This window comes from Aspergillus eucalypticola (assembly GCF_003184535.1).
Source record: "Aspergillus eucalypticola CBS 122712 chromosome Unknown BO83scaffold_19, whole genome shotgun sequence".
NCBI lineage: Eukaryota > Fungi > Ascomycota > Eurotiomycetes > Eurotiales > Aspergillaceae > Aspergillus > Aspergillus eucalypticola.
Window position 1 is genome coordinate 256,611 of NW_020290293.1, and position 13,295 is coordinate 269,905.

At 47.9% G+C, this 13,295-nt stretch overlaps 7 protein-coding genes across 7 annotated transcripts; 4 read left to right on the top strand and 3 right to left on the bottom strand.

Moving 5' to 3' along the window:
• Positions 1-72: 72 nt before the first annotated feature.
• On the bottom strand, positions 73-899 carry BO83DRAFT_341694 (cell wall mannoprotein 1 family protein). Its single transcript, XM_025528631.1, has 2 exons — positions 473-899; positions 73-407 (listed from the first exon to the last, which is right to left on the bottom strand). Exons 1-2 carry the CDS (start codon positions 809-811, stop codon positions 219-221), a joined length of 528 nt encoding a protein of 175 aa, XP_025386141.1. The 5' UTR covers positions 812-899; the 3' UTR covers positions 73-218.
• A 17-nt stretch (positions 900-916) lies between these two features.
• On the top strand, positions 917-1,365 carry BO83DRAFT_74534 (uncharacterized protein). Its single transcript, XM_025537569.1, has one exon. It carries the CDS (start codon positions 1,022-1,024, stop codon positions 1,244-1,246), a length of 225 nt encoding a protein of 74 aa, XP_025386142.1. The 5' UTR covers positions 917-1,021; the 3' UTR covers positions 1,247-1,365.
• Positions 1,366-1,871: 506 nt separating this feature from the next.
• On the bottom strand, positions 1,872-3,336 carry BO83DRAFT_74538 (uncharacterized protein). The gene is made up of 3 exons (XM_025537570.1): positions 3,118-3,336; positions 2,010-3,060; positions 1,872-1,938 (listed from the first exon to the last, which is right to left on the bottom strand). Exons 1-2 carry the CDS (start codon positions 3,168-3,170, stop codon positions 2,133-2,135), a joined length of 981 nt encoding a protein of 326 aa, XP_025386143.1. The 5' UTR covers positions 3,171-3,336; the 3' UTR covers positions 1,872-1,938; positions 2,010-2,132.
• A 392-nt stretch (positions 3,337-3,728) lies between these two features.
• On the top strand, positions 3,729-5,124 carry BO83DRAFT_379996 (alpha/beta fold hydrolase). Its single transcript, XM_025531639.1, has one exon. The coding sequence runs from the start codon at positions 3,943-3,945 to the stop codon at positions 4,771-4,773; it is 831 nt and encodes a 276-aa protein (XP_025386144.1). The 5' UTR covers positions 3,729-3,942; the 3' UTR covers positions 4,774-5,124.
• Positions 5,125-5,436: 312 nt separating this feature from the next.
• On the top strand, positions 5,437-7,048 carry BO83DRAFT_341704 (NADP-dependent oxidoreductase). Its single transcript, XM_025528632.1, has 5 exons — positions 5,437-5,792; positions 5,841-5,956; positions 6,014-6,184; positions 6,237-6,368; positions 6,423-7,048. The coding sequence occupies exons 1-5, from the start codon at positions 5,611-5,613 to the stop codon at positions 6,899-6,901; spliced, it is 1,080 nt and encodes a 359-aa protein (XP_025386145.1). The 5' UTR covers positions 5,437-5,610; the 3' UTR covers positions 6,902-7,048.
• A 1,347-nt stretch (positions 7,049-8,395) lies between these two features.
• BO83DRAFT_400454 (fungal specific transcription factor domain-containing protein) lies at positions 8,396-10,329 on the top strand (the record flags this gene model as incomplete). Its single annotated transcript, XM_025533397.1, has 5 exons — positions 8,396-8,582; positions 8,636-8,901; positions 9,017-9,208; positions 9,257-9,726; positions 9,777-10,329. 5 exons carry the CDS (start codon positions 8,396-8,398, stop codon positions 10,327-10,329), a joined length of 1,668 nt encoding a protein of 555 aa, XP_025386146.1.
• Positions 10,330-10,978: 649 nt separating this feature from the next.
• BO83DRAFT_74594 (alpha/beta-hydrolase) lies at positions 10,979-12,146 on the bottom strand. The gene is made up of 4 exons (XM_025537571.1): positions 11,593-12,146; positions 11,436-11,535; positions 11,303-11,382; positions 10,979-11,241 (listed from the first exon to the last, which is right to left on the bottom strand). Exons 1-4 carry the CDS (start codon positions 11,920-11,922, stop codon positions 11,056-11,058), a joined length of 696 nt encoding a protein of 231 aa, XP_025386147.1. The 5' UTR covers positions 11,923-12,146; the 3' UTR covers positions 10,979-11,055.
• Between the last annotated feature and the right edge of the window lie 1,149 nt (positions 12,147-13,295).

Genomic DNA, 13,295 nt, shown 5'->3' on the forward strand with positions numbered 1-13,295 from the left:
ATATAAGGTTCTGGGCGTAAGCCTATAACGAATCCATCGTCGGCAATTTGCGCCGAAGTGCGAAGCTTCTTTGATTCAATGACAGTCTGTCACTAATAAATGCACTGCTCATCATGCTCGTTCTAAGCAGTTGGGACATGGCAGAGAAAGCGGTAGTTTCATGCAATGTACTAGCCCCCAACGCCCTTGCCATTCCTTACAACTGTATGCCGCGGAGTTCACTCATAGGCGGCAATTGCACTGGAGAAAGCAGCGTCAATCGAGGCCAGAGTCGAGGCGATTGTCGAGGCATCCGTCGTGGTGGCCTTCGCCTCCAGGTCCGCCCCCAGCTCGTCCGTGTCGGTCTTGAGCGTCTCCAGGGAGGAGAGCAAAGTGGAAGTGACTCCCGCAGATGCCGCAATGGACTCCTACAAGTGGACATTAGCCCTACTATAACATATCACAGAAGCCCCGCCAACTTTACGGAACATACCTTCGAGATAAGATCATCCAAGGTTGCGATGATGATTGTGGCTAGCGAAGTTACTTCAGTTGTGATGCTGGAACTCTCCGAAGTAGTAAATGGGGAAGCAGCCTCGGTATCAGTGATGGCCGTCTCCAAAGCACTCTTGACGGTGTTGTAATCGGATAGAATGCCTAGCGCTGCCAGAAGGTCTCCGGTCCAGTTGATTACGTCCGTCTTCAGAGTAGTAACATCTGTTCCAATAGTCTCCAGATCTGACAGTACTGTCGCAGCATCGCGTCTAGCAATGGGGCCTGCTTGGACGAGACCAAGGCTCAATGCGACGACGAGGAAGGAATTGCAAATCATGGTGGATTGTGGAAAACGATGGTAAGGCAGATGCGTGATGTCTTTAGTGAACTTGTTGGTTTTTCTGTCACAATGTCAGGCATTGTGGGCCTTTATATAGCTCCAGGAAATGGTTCTGCTGTCCCTCACGCTCCTTTCAACGCGGGGTTGATGCACCACTAATACAAAATAGCCACGGATGCTTGTGTCGCTATTCCAACCCACGATGTCATGTTTTCGGCCACAGGGTTGCAATCGGTGAAACCGCTCTTGACACTACTGTTGTTGTACCGCATCCTCACATGTCAACCTCGGGATCATATTCAAGGTGTCCTGTATTCAGGGACGCAGCGCTTGTGGCTGACCGCAGGAGAGGTCATACGTCCCTGCACAGTCTTCTGGTCGGACTGGGCTGGAACTCCGCTTTGGCCCGCCAGAGATGATGCCCATCCATAACTGTCCCTATTATGGCAAGAAACGGGAACGTAGTTGACCGATCCTATCTGCGTGATATATTCACTCAACAATCACGCACTGAAGCATTGGAGAAAGTACTGATCCTTATGACACAAGGGTACTAATCTGAAATTGGTTGACTGTGGCTACCCAGATTCCCCAAGGATTGCTTCGAAGTCTGGGCTAACAAGCAAATAATTAACCCCGCTCGCGCGCTGGCGTGCTAGTTGTATGCAACTTATTCCAAATATCCCCGATTAATCAACTCGAGGACTATGATTGGCGGGGGCTGTTTGTGGCGGCGGAGGAGCGACGGAGCGCACAAACCATCATGAACCGGCCACACATCTGGCAGATCTATTGAACATGCTCCGTGTCGAATTCCACAATGATGGCAGTAGGCTGCAGTTAAATGCGGGGGTGGTAATCCACACATTAACTCGACGAATTTTTTTTCACGTCTGAGCGTATGCAAATTAGCAGGTGCAAGCAGATCTGAGGACAGTCAGTAGGTAGAGTTTTGGAATGTTGCAGTGGTTTTTCATGTTTTCCCTATAGATAATGGACCTGATTCTGGTAGATAGGACGTTGTAGAGTTGCAATAAGGCCTTTTCAGCGAGTCCTCATTACCTTGCTTGTAGCATATCCCAAAGGCAGTCGCAAGAGACATGTCATATGTGCTTCCAAATGGCCTGGTGGGTATTAACATATCCTTTAGGACGATACTCTTCCGGTCGTTCCTGTTGTGAGGCTCTCAACGTACCAATCAATCCGCACTTGAACCATTATAGACGCTAGTCATCATTGAACCCTATATAATATATTGTTCAGCTCGATATGAAAGAATGACAACTCAAATATTAGACCCTTCGACAAAACTTTGCTGCTAAGCTAATGATCCAACCCTGTTAAAAACTTTCAATGGAGTGGGCATATTCAAGACCATCTGCGCATCCTTAATAACATCCATCCGCACAATAGTCGAGACGCCGAGCTCGTTGAGGAGTTGACTCAACGGACCTTCGTTCCGAGCGAGCTTGACATTGGTAGGGAAAAGACACTGTGTCGCCAAAAGGGGGTTCGTCTGAACAGCCACCTGGTACCATTTCCCGTCAATCTTGTTGACCGCGTTATTAGTCCCAATTTGTGATTCTGAGGGAATGGTCCTCAACGCTGGAAGGGGTACATTCAGTGTCAGATCTGGTGTTCCGTTGGTCGCGCTGATATCGGCCTTGATGTTGTGATCGTCCATGTTCAGGTTAATGTTGGCCATCCACTTAGGGAGTTGATATCCATATATTCCCCTCACCCGAGCAATCTCGGTATCGACTGGAAGAGCCAAGACATAGCCGTAGAATGTGCGGTTCCATATAGAGCTGAGAAGTTGTGTGGAACTGTAACTCGTGCTACCCGGTTGTCGAATGATGATGGCGATCGAGACCTCGTTATAAGGATCATTATCGCAGACCAGATACGAATAAAATGTCAATGCAACTAAACCGTAGCCAGGCAATACTGTGATGGGCTCCAAAGGTGGCGGAAGCTTAGACTTCAAGCGGTCAAGAGGCGCGAGCATGACGAGCTGAACGCTGCTAGTGCGATAGTAGAAGTTGGGTGCATATACTTGACCGACCCTCGAGTCAACCAGTTTTTTAGGGATTTTCCGCAGGAATGTAATATCGTGTCCGACATTCGGGTCCTGGGCTACCTCATCGAGGTTCGGGTTCATACGGTAGCGGTCATAGTAACCTCCTTTGGGTATATCGACCTTCTGACCTCCAAATTCGACCTGCACAGTTTGTGATGCCGAGCATCTACCCTCAGATAGGAGTCATTACTGCTTCGGAAAAAGGGATGTTTGATTCACATACGTTGTGGTGAATTTTTCTGATGCTGCTGAAAAGCGGTCTGATGTCGAAGACATGATGTTACCGGTAGGTCGAACGCTAGACCAGGATCTGATGATGTCAAAACTGGCGCTGGTTGATGTAGGTGGTTACAGGGTTGATATATGCCCCGAGATCCCTCCTCGCCCCTCTATGACCATCTCGGGGGTCGGTTGTGGGTGGACTTGCGATGAGAAAGCCGGCATGTGAGGAACACTGAGGCGGACGATGGGTAGAATCAAGCAGAATACTACCGAGGCCCGATATAATCATCGATATGAGTTTGATAGTTCCGATAAGCACGACAACGGAGCAACATCATTCCGGTGGCACATATGAAGCGACTTTCTGGGTACTGAATATTCATTTGTCATGGCATGGAAACAGGAAGAAGGCCAGTACGTAGCTGTACGTGGGCTAACGTTCTAGGCAACTCTGTCTTGGCGGAAAGAACGGCTGGATCCTCAACAGGCCCACTAAATAAGCTTTCGCATTTCGGCAAGTGAAGACTAGACACCTTGAGACTTGGTGAGAGAATAAGAGGCAGCGGGCGGACAAACCTTATACCTTGGAGCGCATTACTGTAAGTGTGACATTGGGAAGCTACAATAGCCTAGTAACGTCATGACGACGTACGGGAGGAATTTACAGCTTACCAATTCTAGGCCAGCATAGCTGGGCAGCTGATTTTATAAAGCTGCGAATTTGCACACACACAATCCAGCGTGTCAATCCATAAGAGTCAGATGGTTTCAGACATTGAAAGTCCGTCCAAATTGCCTATTATTACTCCCATAACTCCTCACAAACATGCCGCACCTGAAACTTCGTGATGGGGCAGAACTCTTCTACAAGGATTGGGGAAATCTCAGAGGACCAATCGTAACCTTCTCCCATGGCTGGCCCTTGAGCAGTGACAATTGGGAACAACAAATGATGTACCTCGGTGAACACGGTTACCGGGTTATTGCACACGATCGCCGTGGCCATGGACGATCAACTCAGACCTGGGACGGAAACAACATGGACACCTTCGTCGACGACTTAGAGGAGCTTTTCGCGCATCTCAAGGTGCAAGATGCGGTCATGGTTGGACATTCTCATGGAGGAGGAGAGGTCACCCATTATCTTGGAAAACACGGCACTAAGCGCTTCAAAAAGGCTGTTTTGATCGGCGCCGTACCTCCTCTGATGGTGAAGAGTAGCGGCAACCCAGAAGGAACAGAAAAGTCGGTTTTCGATTCTTTCCGGCAGGCCATGCGTCAAGACCGCGCGCAGTTCTTTTTGGATGTTCCCAGCGGACCATTCTTCGGTTTCAACCGACCTGGAGCAAAGAAAAGCGAAGGACAGATTCGTAGCTGGTGGCAGCAGGGGATGAACACCAGCTTCAAGTCCGCGTATGACTCGATCAAGGACTTTTCTGAAACAGACTTCTCAGAAGATCTGAAGAGAATCAATATACCAGTACTGGTCCTACATGGAGACGACGATCAGGTGGTTCCCATTGAGGCAGCGGGGATGAAGTCAGCAAAACTTCTTCCTCAAGGAAAACTGAAGATTTACAAAGGCGGATCCCATGCCATTCACAATATTAATGTTGATGAAGTCAATCAAGACCTGCTTGACTTTATTAAATCCTAAGTTCAATGGCTTTGGTATGTGATACTTTGCGATAGTGTCTATTTCATGTGCCAATCTAGCTTCTTGAAAACGCTGGCTCTATCAAGGAGACCATCGATACCATTCTACATTGGCATATGAAGCTACCATTGGCTAGCTGGCGAGGGTACACTATGAACGCATTGCAGAATATATATGTTAAAGTAACTTTTGATTATGTTGTCTTTTCATTTTTTCCTTCGATAGGGTGCGGCAGTTTCGATATGTTCATTAGTCCTGGAGGAGCAATGAAGGCAGGGTGGATCCAGGGAAATACTCCCGACGACATAGACGATTACTATAGCATAAGCAACACCAAGGAAACAAACATGGCCTGGCCTGTGCAGTTGTAGAATCTACCAGACAGGAGCATATACGGGATCGTGACTTTCAAATTCAGACTTTACCTCTGACATTATAGAACAGCTTCGCCACTGGCAGACACGTATTATGTGAGCGACGGGAACCATCTTCGGATATCTCATAGTGTGCGGGTCCAGTGGGCATGCGTACGGCGGTTAATAGCGGGCACATCACCTTGGTACCGCAGTGGGCTTAACCGCATTGAGGCAGGCTTGCGAGTCCACTTGGACCCTCTTTCAACTCTCGTAATGACGACTCTTTCCATGTCATTCGGAACGATTGTTGCTCCGTCGTTAATCTTCCTGAGAACCGTTCAAAAGGAACATATAATCATATATTGCCTCGGTCGCCCTCTTCCTTGCGCACTATTTGTACACTCAGTACGCAGTCTAAACTGCCTTTGTTTCATCCTCTTTCCTTCTGCCATTTATTGTTACACCTCCACTAATACTCAATATGGAAATGTTGTCCCTAAATATATCAACCTACTCGAAACCATCCGAGTATCAGGTCTCGAAATTGCCCACTCCAACGCTAGTCAACTCAAAGGATGTGATAGTCAAGGTATACGCCGCTAGCATCAATCCTATTGACGTCAAGAGAGCCGATGGCGCTTTGAAACTCGCTGTGAAAGACCCGTGAGTATAAGCTTTTGCCATCAATCAAGATGATGCTAATACAGTCAGTTTTCCCTACAAAATTGGCTACGATTGTGCCGGCGTTGTTCAAGAAACTGGGCAAGATGTAATAAAGTTCAAGGTCGGAGACGCTGTGTATATTAGACTCCCTGAAGTTTCCCGGGGTAAGTGTCTGGTACTCGATGTTTCTTATGGCTCGACTTACTGAAAGCGTAACACAGGATCATGCAGCGAATTTATCAGATGCTCTGAGGAACATATCGGTCTTAAGCCGCCATCGCTGTCTTTCGAGGAAGCAGCTTCAATGCCATTAGCCGCAATGACCGCCCTCCAGGCTCTTCGCCTATATCGTGGTGACCTTGCCGGAAAAACTGTCTTTGTGCCTGCTGGATGTTGGACGCCTTATCAACCTCATGTATCGCTCAATCAGCTAACGACATATAGTGAGCGGGACCGGCTTATTTGCATGCCAACTTGCCAAACATGTATTCCATGCGGGTAAGGTCATCACTACTGTATCGACCGCAAAAATCTCAAAATTAAAAGAACTCCTGGGCGAAAACACTATTGATCAGGGTAAGAGCCTACAGTCACTTGCCATCTCTGCATCATTCTCTAAAAGTACCGCAGTGATCGACTATACGAATTCCGACCCCAGGGATGTGATTGAACATGGAACAATCGACTTTCTCTTTGACACCGTTGGCCTTTCTATGGAGCTATTGTGTCTGATGCGGCCAGGATCGAGCCGTATTGTATCAGTCTCTACTCTACCTTCTGGAAATCAGCTACAGGCTTCACCTCTCATGGACCTGCCTCATAAACCCACTATTCCGTTCGCCTTTCGGATGGGACTCAATCTCGCTGATCAGGTTCGAAAGGTCAGAGCACGCCGTTATAAGACAGAGTATTCCTACATGTTTCTCGTATCGTCTGGCAAGGACTTGGATGAACTGACGCGGTATGTCGAAGATGGGAGACTCAAAACAGTGGTGGGATCAGTCGTCGACTTGCAAGACATTGAAGCCGTGAGAAAGGCTTGTGGGACTGTTTACAGCGGTCGGGGAGGATTGGGGAAGCTGGTAATCCGCGTTCGCGGGTCCGAGTAGCGACCTTTCATCTTTTATCGTGTCGACGGGGGGTTTATGGGGGTATGCGGCACGTGGCCTTTCAGACGATGCACCACGCTTCGCCTCATTGTTATAATAGACTTAGTAATTCTTGTTGTTCCTGCCATAAGGTGGCTTGGATGTGTTAGGGAGTTGGCAGAGTCAAGCTTCAGTCTGGTTGCATACCTGTAAATTGTGCAACTATCTAGCAGTGCTTTTGTACAGTCCCTTGCTTGCCCGATTAAGTCCGATCTAGGGGTCTCTGATCGCAAACCGACAAAACATCTCGACACCCCTGGCCACGACTACAGTAACAGCTTATGTAATACTATAAGCGAGTCTTCTGCTGTAAGCCAATATCACTCGAAGCCTTTCGGAGGAAGTAATTTCGAAGTCTAGGATGTAAAACGTGGTGTCTCGTTTTTGTGGCTATCCGGTAGCATATTTTATCGATAATTATTTGAGGGATACGTCTTGCGGCAAACTTTGACTTGGCATCCCCTATTCGAAGAAAACATTAAGACAATGGTACTAATCCAGCTCCGGATTTTACTACCACGAACCTTTCTTTCTTATTTTTTTTTTTTTTTTTTTTTTTTTCTTTTTTTGTTCAAATCCGTTCAGCCGGACTTCGAATGGAGAGCCGAAGGACGTGGTGGGTCAATGTTCGAAAGCCGATGTCACGTGATGGGGGCTCCCGGGCTGCCGTCTTTGGCTCCGAGTGCCGTAGAGTGGTGCTATCATCGGTCTTCGTCCTGCGCAACTTCCGTAACCCGAGGCGCAACAATGGCCGACAGGCTTCAACCCCGCGTTGCTAAGTCTTGCGACAATTGCAAGGCAAGGAAAACTCGCTGCATACGTGAGTCCAGCTCTGTCCCCTCTTGCTAGTTCCTTTTACAAATCTATTCCCCTTATGTCACATACCTGTCTCCAGTTGACGACAGTAGCCTGGGCGGCCGACTAATCCTGCGCGGTAGGCCCTTCAAGCAGCGCAGTCTGCACCCCTTGCCAGGTGGGTTCAGCGGTGTGCTCGGGTCTCCAGGAAGAGTGTAATCAATATGACGCTTATGAACCTTGAGGTTTGATAGAAACGCAAAGTTGAGTGTCACTACAGCCTGACACGCAGACAATTGAGGCCAAAGAAGTCAGAAGACATCTCAAGTCCAGGTACATGACATAATTAGTCGAGAGCTCATTTTCGATGCTGATACATATTTGGGTAGCAACTGTACCTCCATCGAATTATAATGTCTCCTCAGCTGCATCTGTGTCCACGGATGTCTCGGCATCTTATGTTAACCAAATTCTCGTCGATAAGAATGCAGATGGCAGGAATCGCGAGGCATGCTCCATGTTCAAGGTGACGTGCTTCTGCTTCTGCTTCTGTTCCCGTACACAGCTAATATGCGCAGGCTCGTGAGAACCAAGGTAATCAGTCGTCTAATCCCATTGTCATAGCGCCCGCTCACTTCTGGCTCAGTCCTCAGTACTGGCATGGCCTTTTTTTCGGAGAGCCACATCCACTCCCTGACAAACATGCTGGGCCACGGCAGATTAAGAGATGTACTCGATGCTATGGGAGAAGCTATGCATCAGCATGCACATGGAATCAGCATCGATTTCAACACTCCCGCATCACCAGCTCAAATTTCCCATGAGGAGGCGGCTCATTATATCACAGGTCAGATTCTCGTCTTTGTTGTTGTGGGTCAAAGTTCTAACGCGTAGACTCAGTTTATTTTGATGAATTACATCCCTTGACACCCTTTCTGGACCGAGCCGACTTTGAGCGGAAAATCTCGGGGCCAGAGTTACCGGAGTTATTGGCAAACAATGCTTCATTCTGTGCGCTATATCATACTTTGCTGGCACTTGGATGTCAGTATATGGATGGTGGATCTTTCGTTCCAGGCAAAGGGAAAGCATGGAAATACTTTCAGGTTGCATTGAGCCTGTTCCCAAAAATACTTGCTCCACCTCAAACTTTACTTCACGTCCAAGTGCGTATTCTTCACCCTATTCTGGATTCAAGCTGACAGCCCAACCAGGCACTGGCAGCCATGGTGAGCCGAGAAGGTAATGCAAACATCATTCATTTCGCTAAATAATTCATAGGCAATCTTCACAATGAGCTTCTCCTGTATTCCGATCGGCGAGACCTTGATGTCCGAGGCCGCAAGAATAGTTCAATTGCTGGGATACAACGCCGCATACGTTCAAACAGAGAACGAAACATTGTGTCATAGAGCTTTCTGGGTTATTTGTTGGCTGGAAAAAGTTACTTCCTTTTTCCGAGGCCGTGGTTCTGTAAGTGTACTTACATTCCGATGCCTTCTTGACTAATGGCAGTTGTAGATGATACCCGACTACGACATAGGCTGTCCTGTTCCAGCATGTTCCGAGACTGCCCCAGGACAGCTTGATTGGCTATCAACGACAGCACGCCTGGGTCGCCTGATGTCTCGCACTTACGAATGTCTGTTTTCCGTGAGTGCGGTCCAGATGCACACAGCTGCCCGCATCGCGGCTGTAGACTCGATGTCTCGCGAGCTAGAAGCTTGGATTCAAACTCTCCCCGAACCCTATCAGCCCGGGACCTCACTTCGCTTCTCAAAGGGCAAGAGCCCCTGCTCGCAAGATATGGCGCTGCAAATACGGTTCATATACTATGCTTTGGTAATGTCTATGTGCCGGCTTCGGATCCATCTTACAAGCGACCAAGCGAATGAGACAAATCAAGAGACCAAGCGTCAACTGATGGAGACCGCTCGGGCTGTTATATATCATACGCGTTATATTGAGCATGAGGCGCACGTTCCAGCCTGGTAAGAGATAGCATCCGGATCCATGTTCTCACAAATTCTAATTGTAATAGGCAACTGGGCGTCGTGCCTATTTCCGCTCTTTTTGTTATCTTTGACTTTGTGATTCATAACCCATTCCATAAAGAGACGGCCACCAATATCTCGTACTTGGACATAGCAGCCGGTTATTTCAGCCGTTGGGAAATCAGTAACAGGGACTCTTTACCGGCATCAACTCCTGCTGAATTTTCTCATATTGCTCGTCAATTTGTGCGGGATGTACAAGCCAGGTTGCAGACCACAGATTCACGAAGGACTTCACGCCTCGAGGCAGATAATTCAGTACCAATGACAGGCGAGAAGAACTACTCCTCCGGATTCGCTGTCGATCCAAACCAGGTAGCGGTATGTTTCCATGATGCTCTCCATTCCACGCCACTCGCTGACTTGACTTCGATCCAGAATGAAGAGTCTCTCATTCTCCCGGACATTGAAGCCTTGTCAGCCACTGGACCAGACCAACTATTTTATCCTGAAGACCCGCTTCAAACATTACTTGGAACGTATATGCCGCCTACGACCGACATATCTAACATGTTCAACTCGACTTTATGGAATCCGTGATCATTGTAATACTAGTGTTCAAGCAATGACGTAAACTTACTACATCGCACACTCAATAATATACATATTGACCGAGGGGCAGACCCAGCAATTCGTTATTATACTATATCGATAGCGTAGGAAGCGAGAACGACATTTCTGTCTAGGCCTCAAATGTAGTAGTATATTAGCTTTAGCCAAAATTCAGCATCTTCCAATTAGTCCTGATGTGGCGACCCAATTTGGTGACCTACATCTGAGCTGCTAGCAACACGGACGGTCCACAGGGATAAAGTGGAGACGCGGCGTCCGGCATTTGGGTGTCGGGACTCGCCTCCAATATGTGGACCCTGATCATCTGCGCGTCTATCCTACTTGTAGAGATAGTCTGAGGCAACGCTAGATAGTCACTAGCTTAGCTCATGGTCATCTGTAGTCCGACAAGTGGACTTGATTTCATACCAGCACCTGAACAAGAAATCATTCATGACCTAGCCGTATAAAACGGCGTGTACGATAGTACCCTGTGTTCCATTAGGCTTAGGACTACAAAGTCAATGTCATGGTCCGTAAGCTACATAGTTAGAGTATAATATCGGATGGTACATTGCCCATTATGTCACGAAATGTGAAGCTGCTATATTACAAGAACGAAACCCAATCACCGCCTGAAGATAACTCTCAGCCCCAGGCTGCGGCGAACTTAAACACTTTGCGGCATCACGTCTTCACGAATCAAGCTAAAGCTTATTTCTGCATCATGCTCTCAACCCAAGTAGCAGCGACCTTGTCCCAGATAGTGGCGTATGCCATATGAGCGGAGAGATTAGTTCCGGCAGCATCGCAAACACCGTCTTTGTAGTCGCAGTAGTCGTGCAGTCTGTCGGCATACATGGAGAGGGCCGCAAGTTGCTCGGCAGTACGGGGGTATTTCTATACGAGGTAGATTATCAGTAGCTGATCTACCCTCCAATTCGTTATGGTTGTAACTTACGCCAGTAGCAGTTACATCCCCGACGTTGTACGTCTGGTTGGGCATATGACGGGGGTCTCCGTAGAGAAGGACAGCGGCGACTAGCAAGCATTAGCGTGTAATGTGTTGACGCACGTGGAAAGTAGTAACTTACTATGGGATCCGGTTTCAGGATCAATAGCAGGAGCCGTGATATTCCCCAAGGTTCCGTTATCACCGCCACCGGCCAACATGTCGCTCACAACCATCGCTCCCTACGCGAGCGTTAGTATGATACTCTTAAAAAAACAAGCCGAGGGACAGGAAGGTACCTGAGAATATCCGAAGAGTACCACCTTGGTTTCCGGACAAGCCTTGACATAAGCCTTCAGCTGAGCAGAGCCATTGTAGATGCCCTCCTCATAGCTGGGGGTCGATCCTTCCTGGGTTGCAGGATAGATGATATTCTCGTAATTGCTGTCTGGAATAGCGTCCATGACCAGATCAGTCAAAGACCCGAGCAGACCAGGATAGCTTTCAGTAGTTCCGCGGGCAAGCATCATGTGCACATTAGCACATGGGGCTTTGCCATTTGCGTGCGCAGTGGAGGCACTGGCAATAGCAGAGGAGAGCAGAGCTGAGGTGACGATGTTTTTGAACATGGCGGCGGGTGAAATTTTTTAGTCGACTAGAAACAAGACAATTGGGTGTAGGATATTTTGAATAAGCAGATAGAGGGTAGATGGGAGTTGATATGATATCTTCCCTGCCTAAACTCCTACGAACTGACTGAGTAGGAATGTCAACACGATGTCGGAGAAATGTGAGCTGCTTGTTACAGCTATCTTGAAGGTGAAGTCCAGACCTTGCGGTGAGTACTAAAATTTCCCTCCACTGAAGAGATACTGCTGAGCAAAATTCATGCTCGAACTCATTGTCAGGATGGAGCCTGAAGCTCTTTGGCAAGGTTTTTGGACCTTGGCTTGTCACGGATCAATGAGAGAACGCGTCAGCCAGCGCTGATCACATCCTCGGTGGTGCAGAGGGGTTGCCAGGTAGTAAAGTGGATCGCATTGTAGAAAATGTACCGTGGGTTCAGGATCTCCGACTATGTGTCATTGTTCGGGGCTAATCTCCTTCCCTGGATGTCGGACTTTGCTGGTTCTCCACTTTTGTTTAAGCCTCGTCCGGGAAAGGGCCCAGGTCCACACCACACACCGTGATCATATCTTTTCAACCACCACTAACCAGCAGGCAGACCCAAATCAACGTACAGTGTCATGCAAATGGTGCCTGGATTTGGATGGTAAACAGGTGGCTACCACCACAGCCTAAGGGCACCTATAGTATTGAAATGCCATGTAGAATGATCAGGCCATCATCAGTTACAGCCCCAACAGCACAGCCACATTTATCGGTGGAGTATCGACCCGAAGCCCTTGCGGGCGAGGGGAGATGATGGCCCACGACTTAGTCAAACCCTGTATCATCTTAGCTTTCCACCAACTAAAGATAAGCAGTGTCAATTGGGGAGAACGCACTAATTAACATTGCGTGTTCAGAAAGTGGGGAAACCAATTCGTACCAAGCAGTGGCCGGTGGTACCTAATCTACAGGTACTCTATGAACATGCAGCTTTATTTATTTTGGGGAAAGTGCCATGTGTTTTGAGCCGAGACATACGCATACAAGCGCTTATTTTCCCCAGAATTTTGCCACTGCAGCTTAGTGTGGGGTCACTAAACTTGCAAGCGTGGACCGTTCTATTGAATGTGATCCCTGTATAGCAGAGATGGCTGCCTAATAATGCAGTCAATCACCGCTGCAGATTTTTCATTAGGCAATATATTGATTCGCACGAGTTCAGTAATAAGCTCTGAGGAATACCAGCAGGAGATGGTTATAGTGAGAATGAACTATTGTAGTGTCAAATAAATTGCAAATTATTTTATCCTCCAGTCAAGGGATACGGATATCGTATCTTCGAAAGCTAGTGGACATTGCATGGAGTAGCCCTGAGTATGAGGGATCAGAT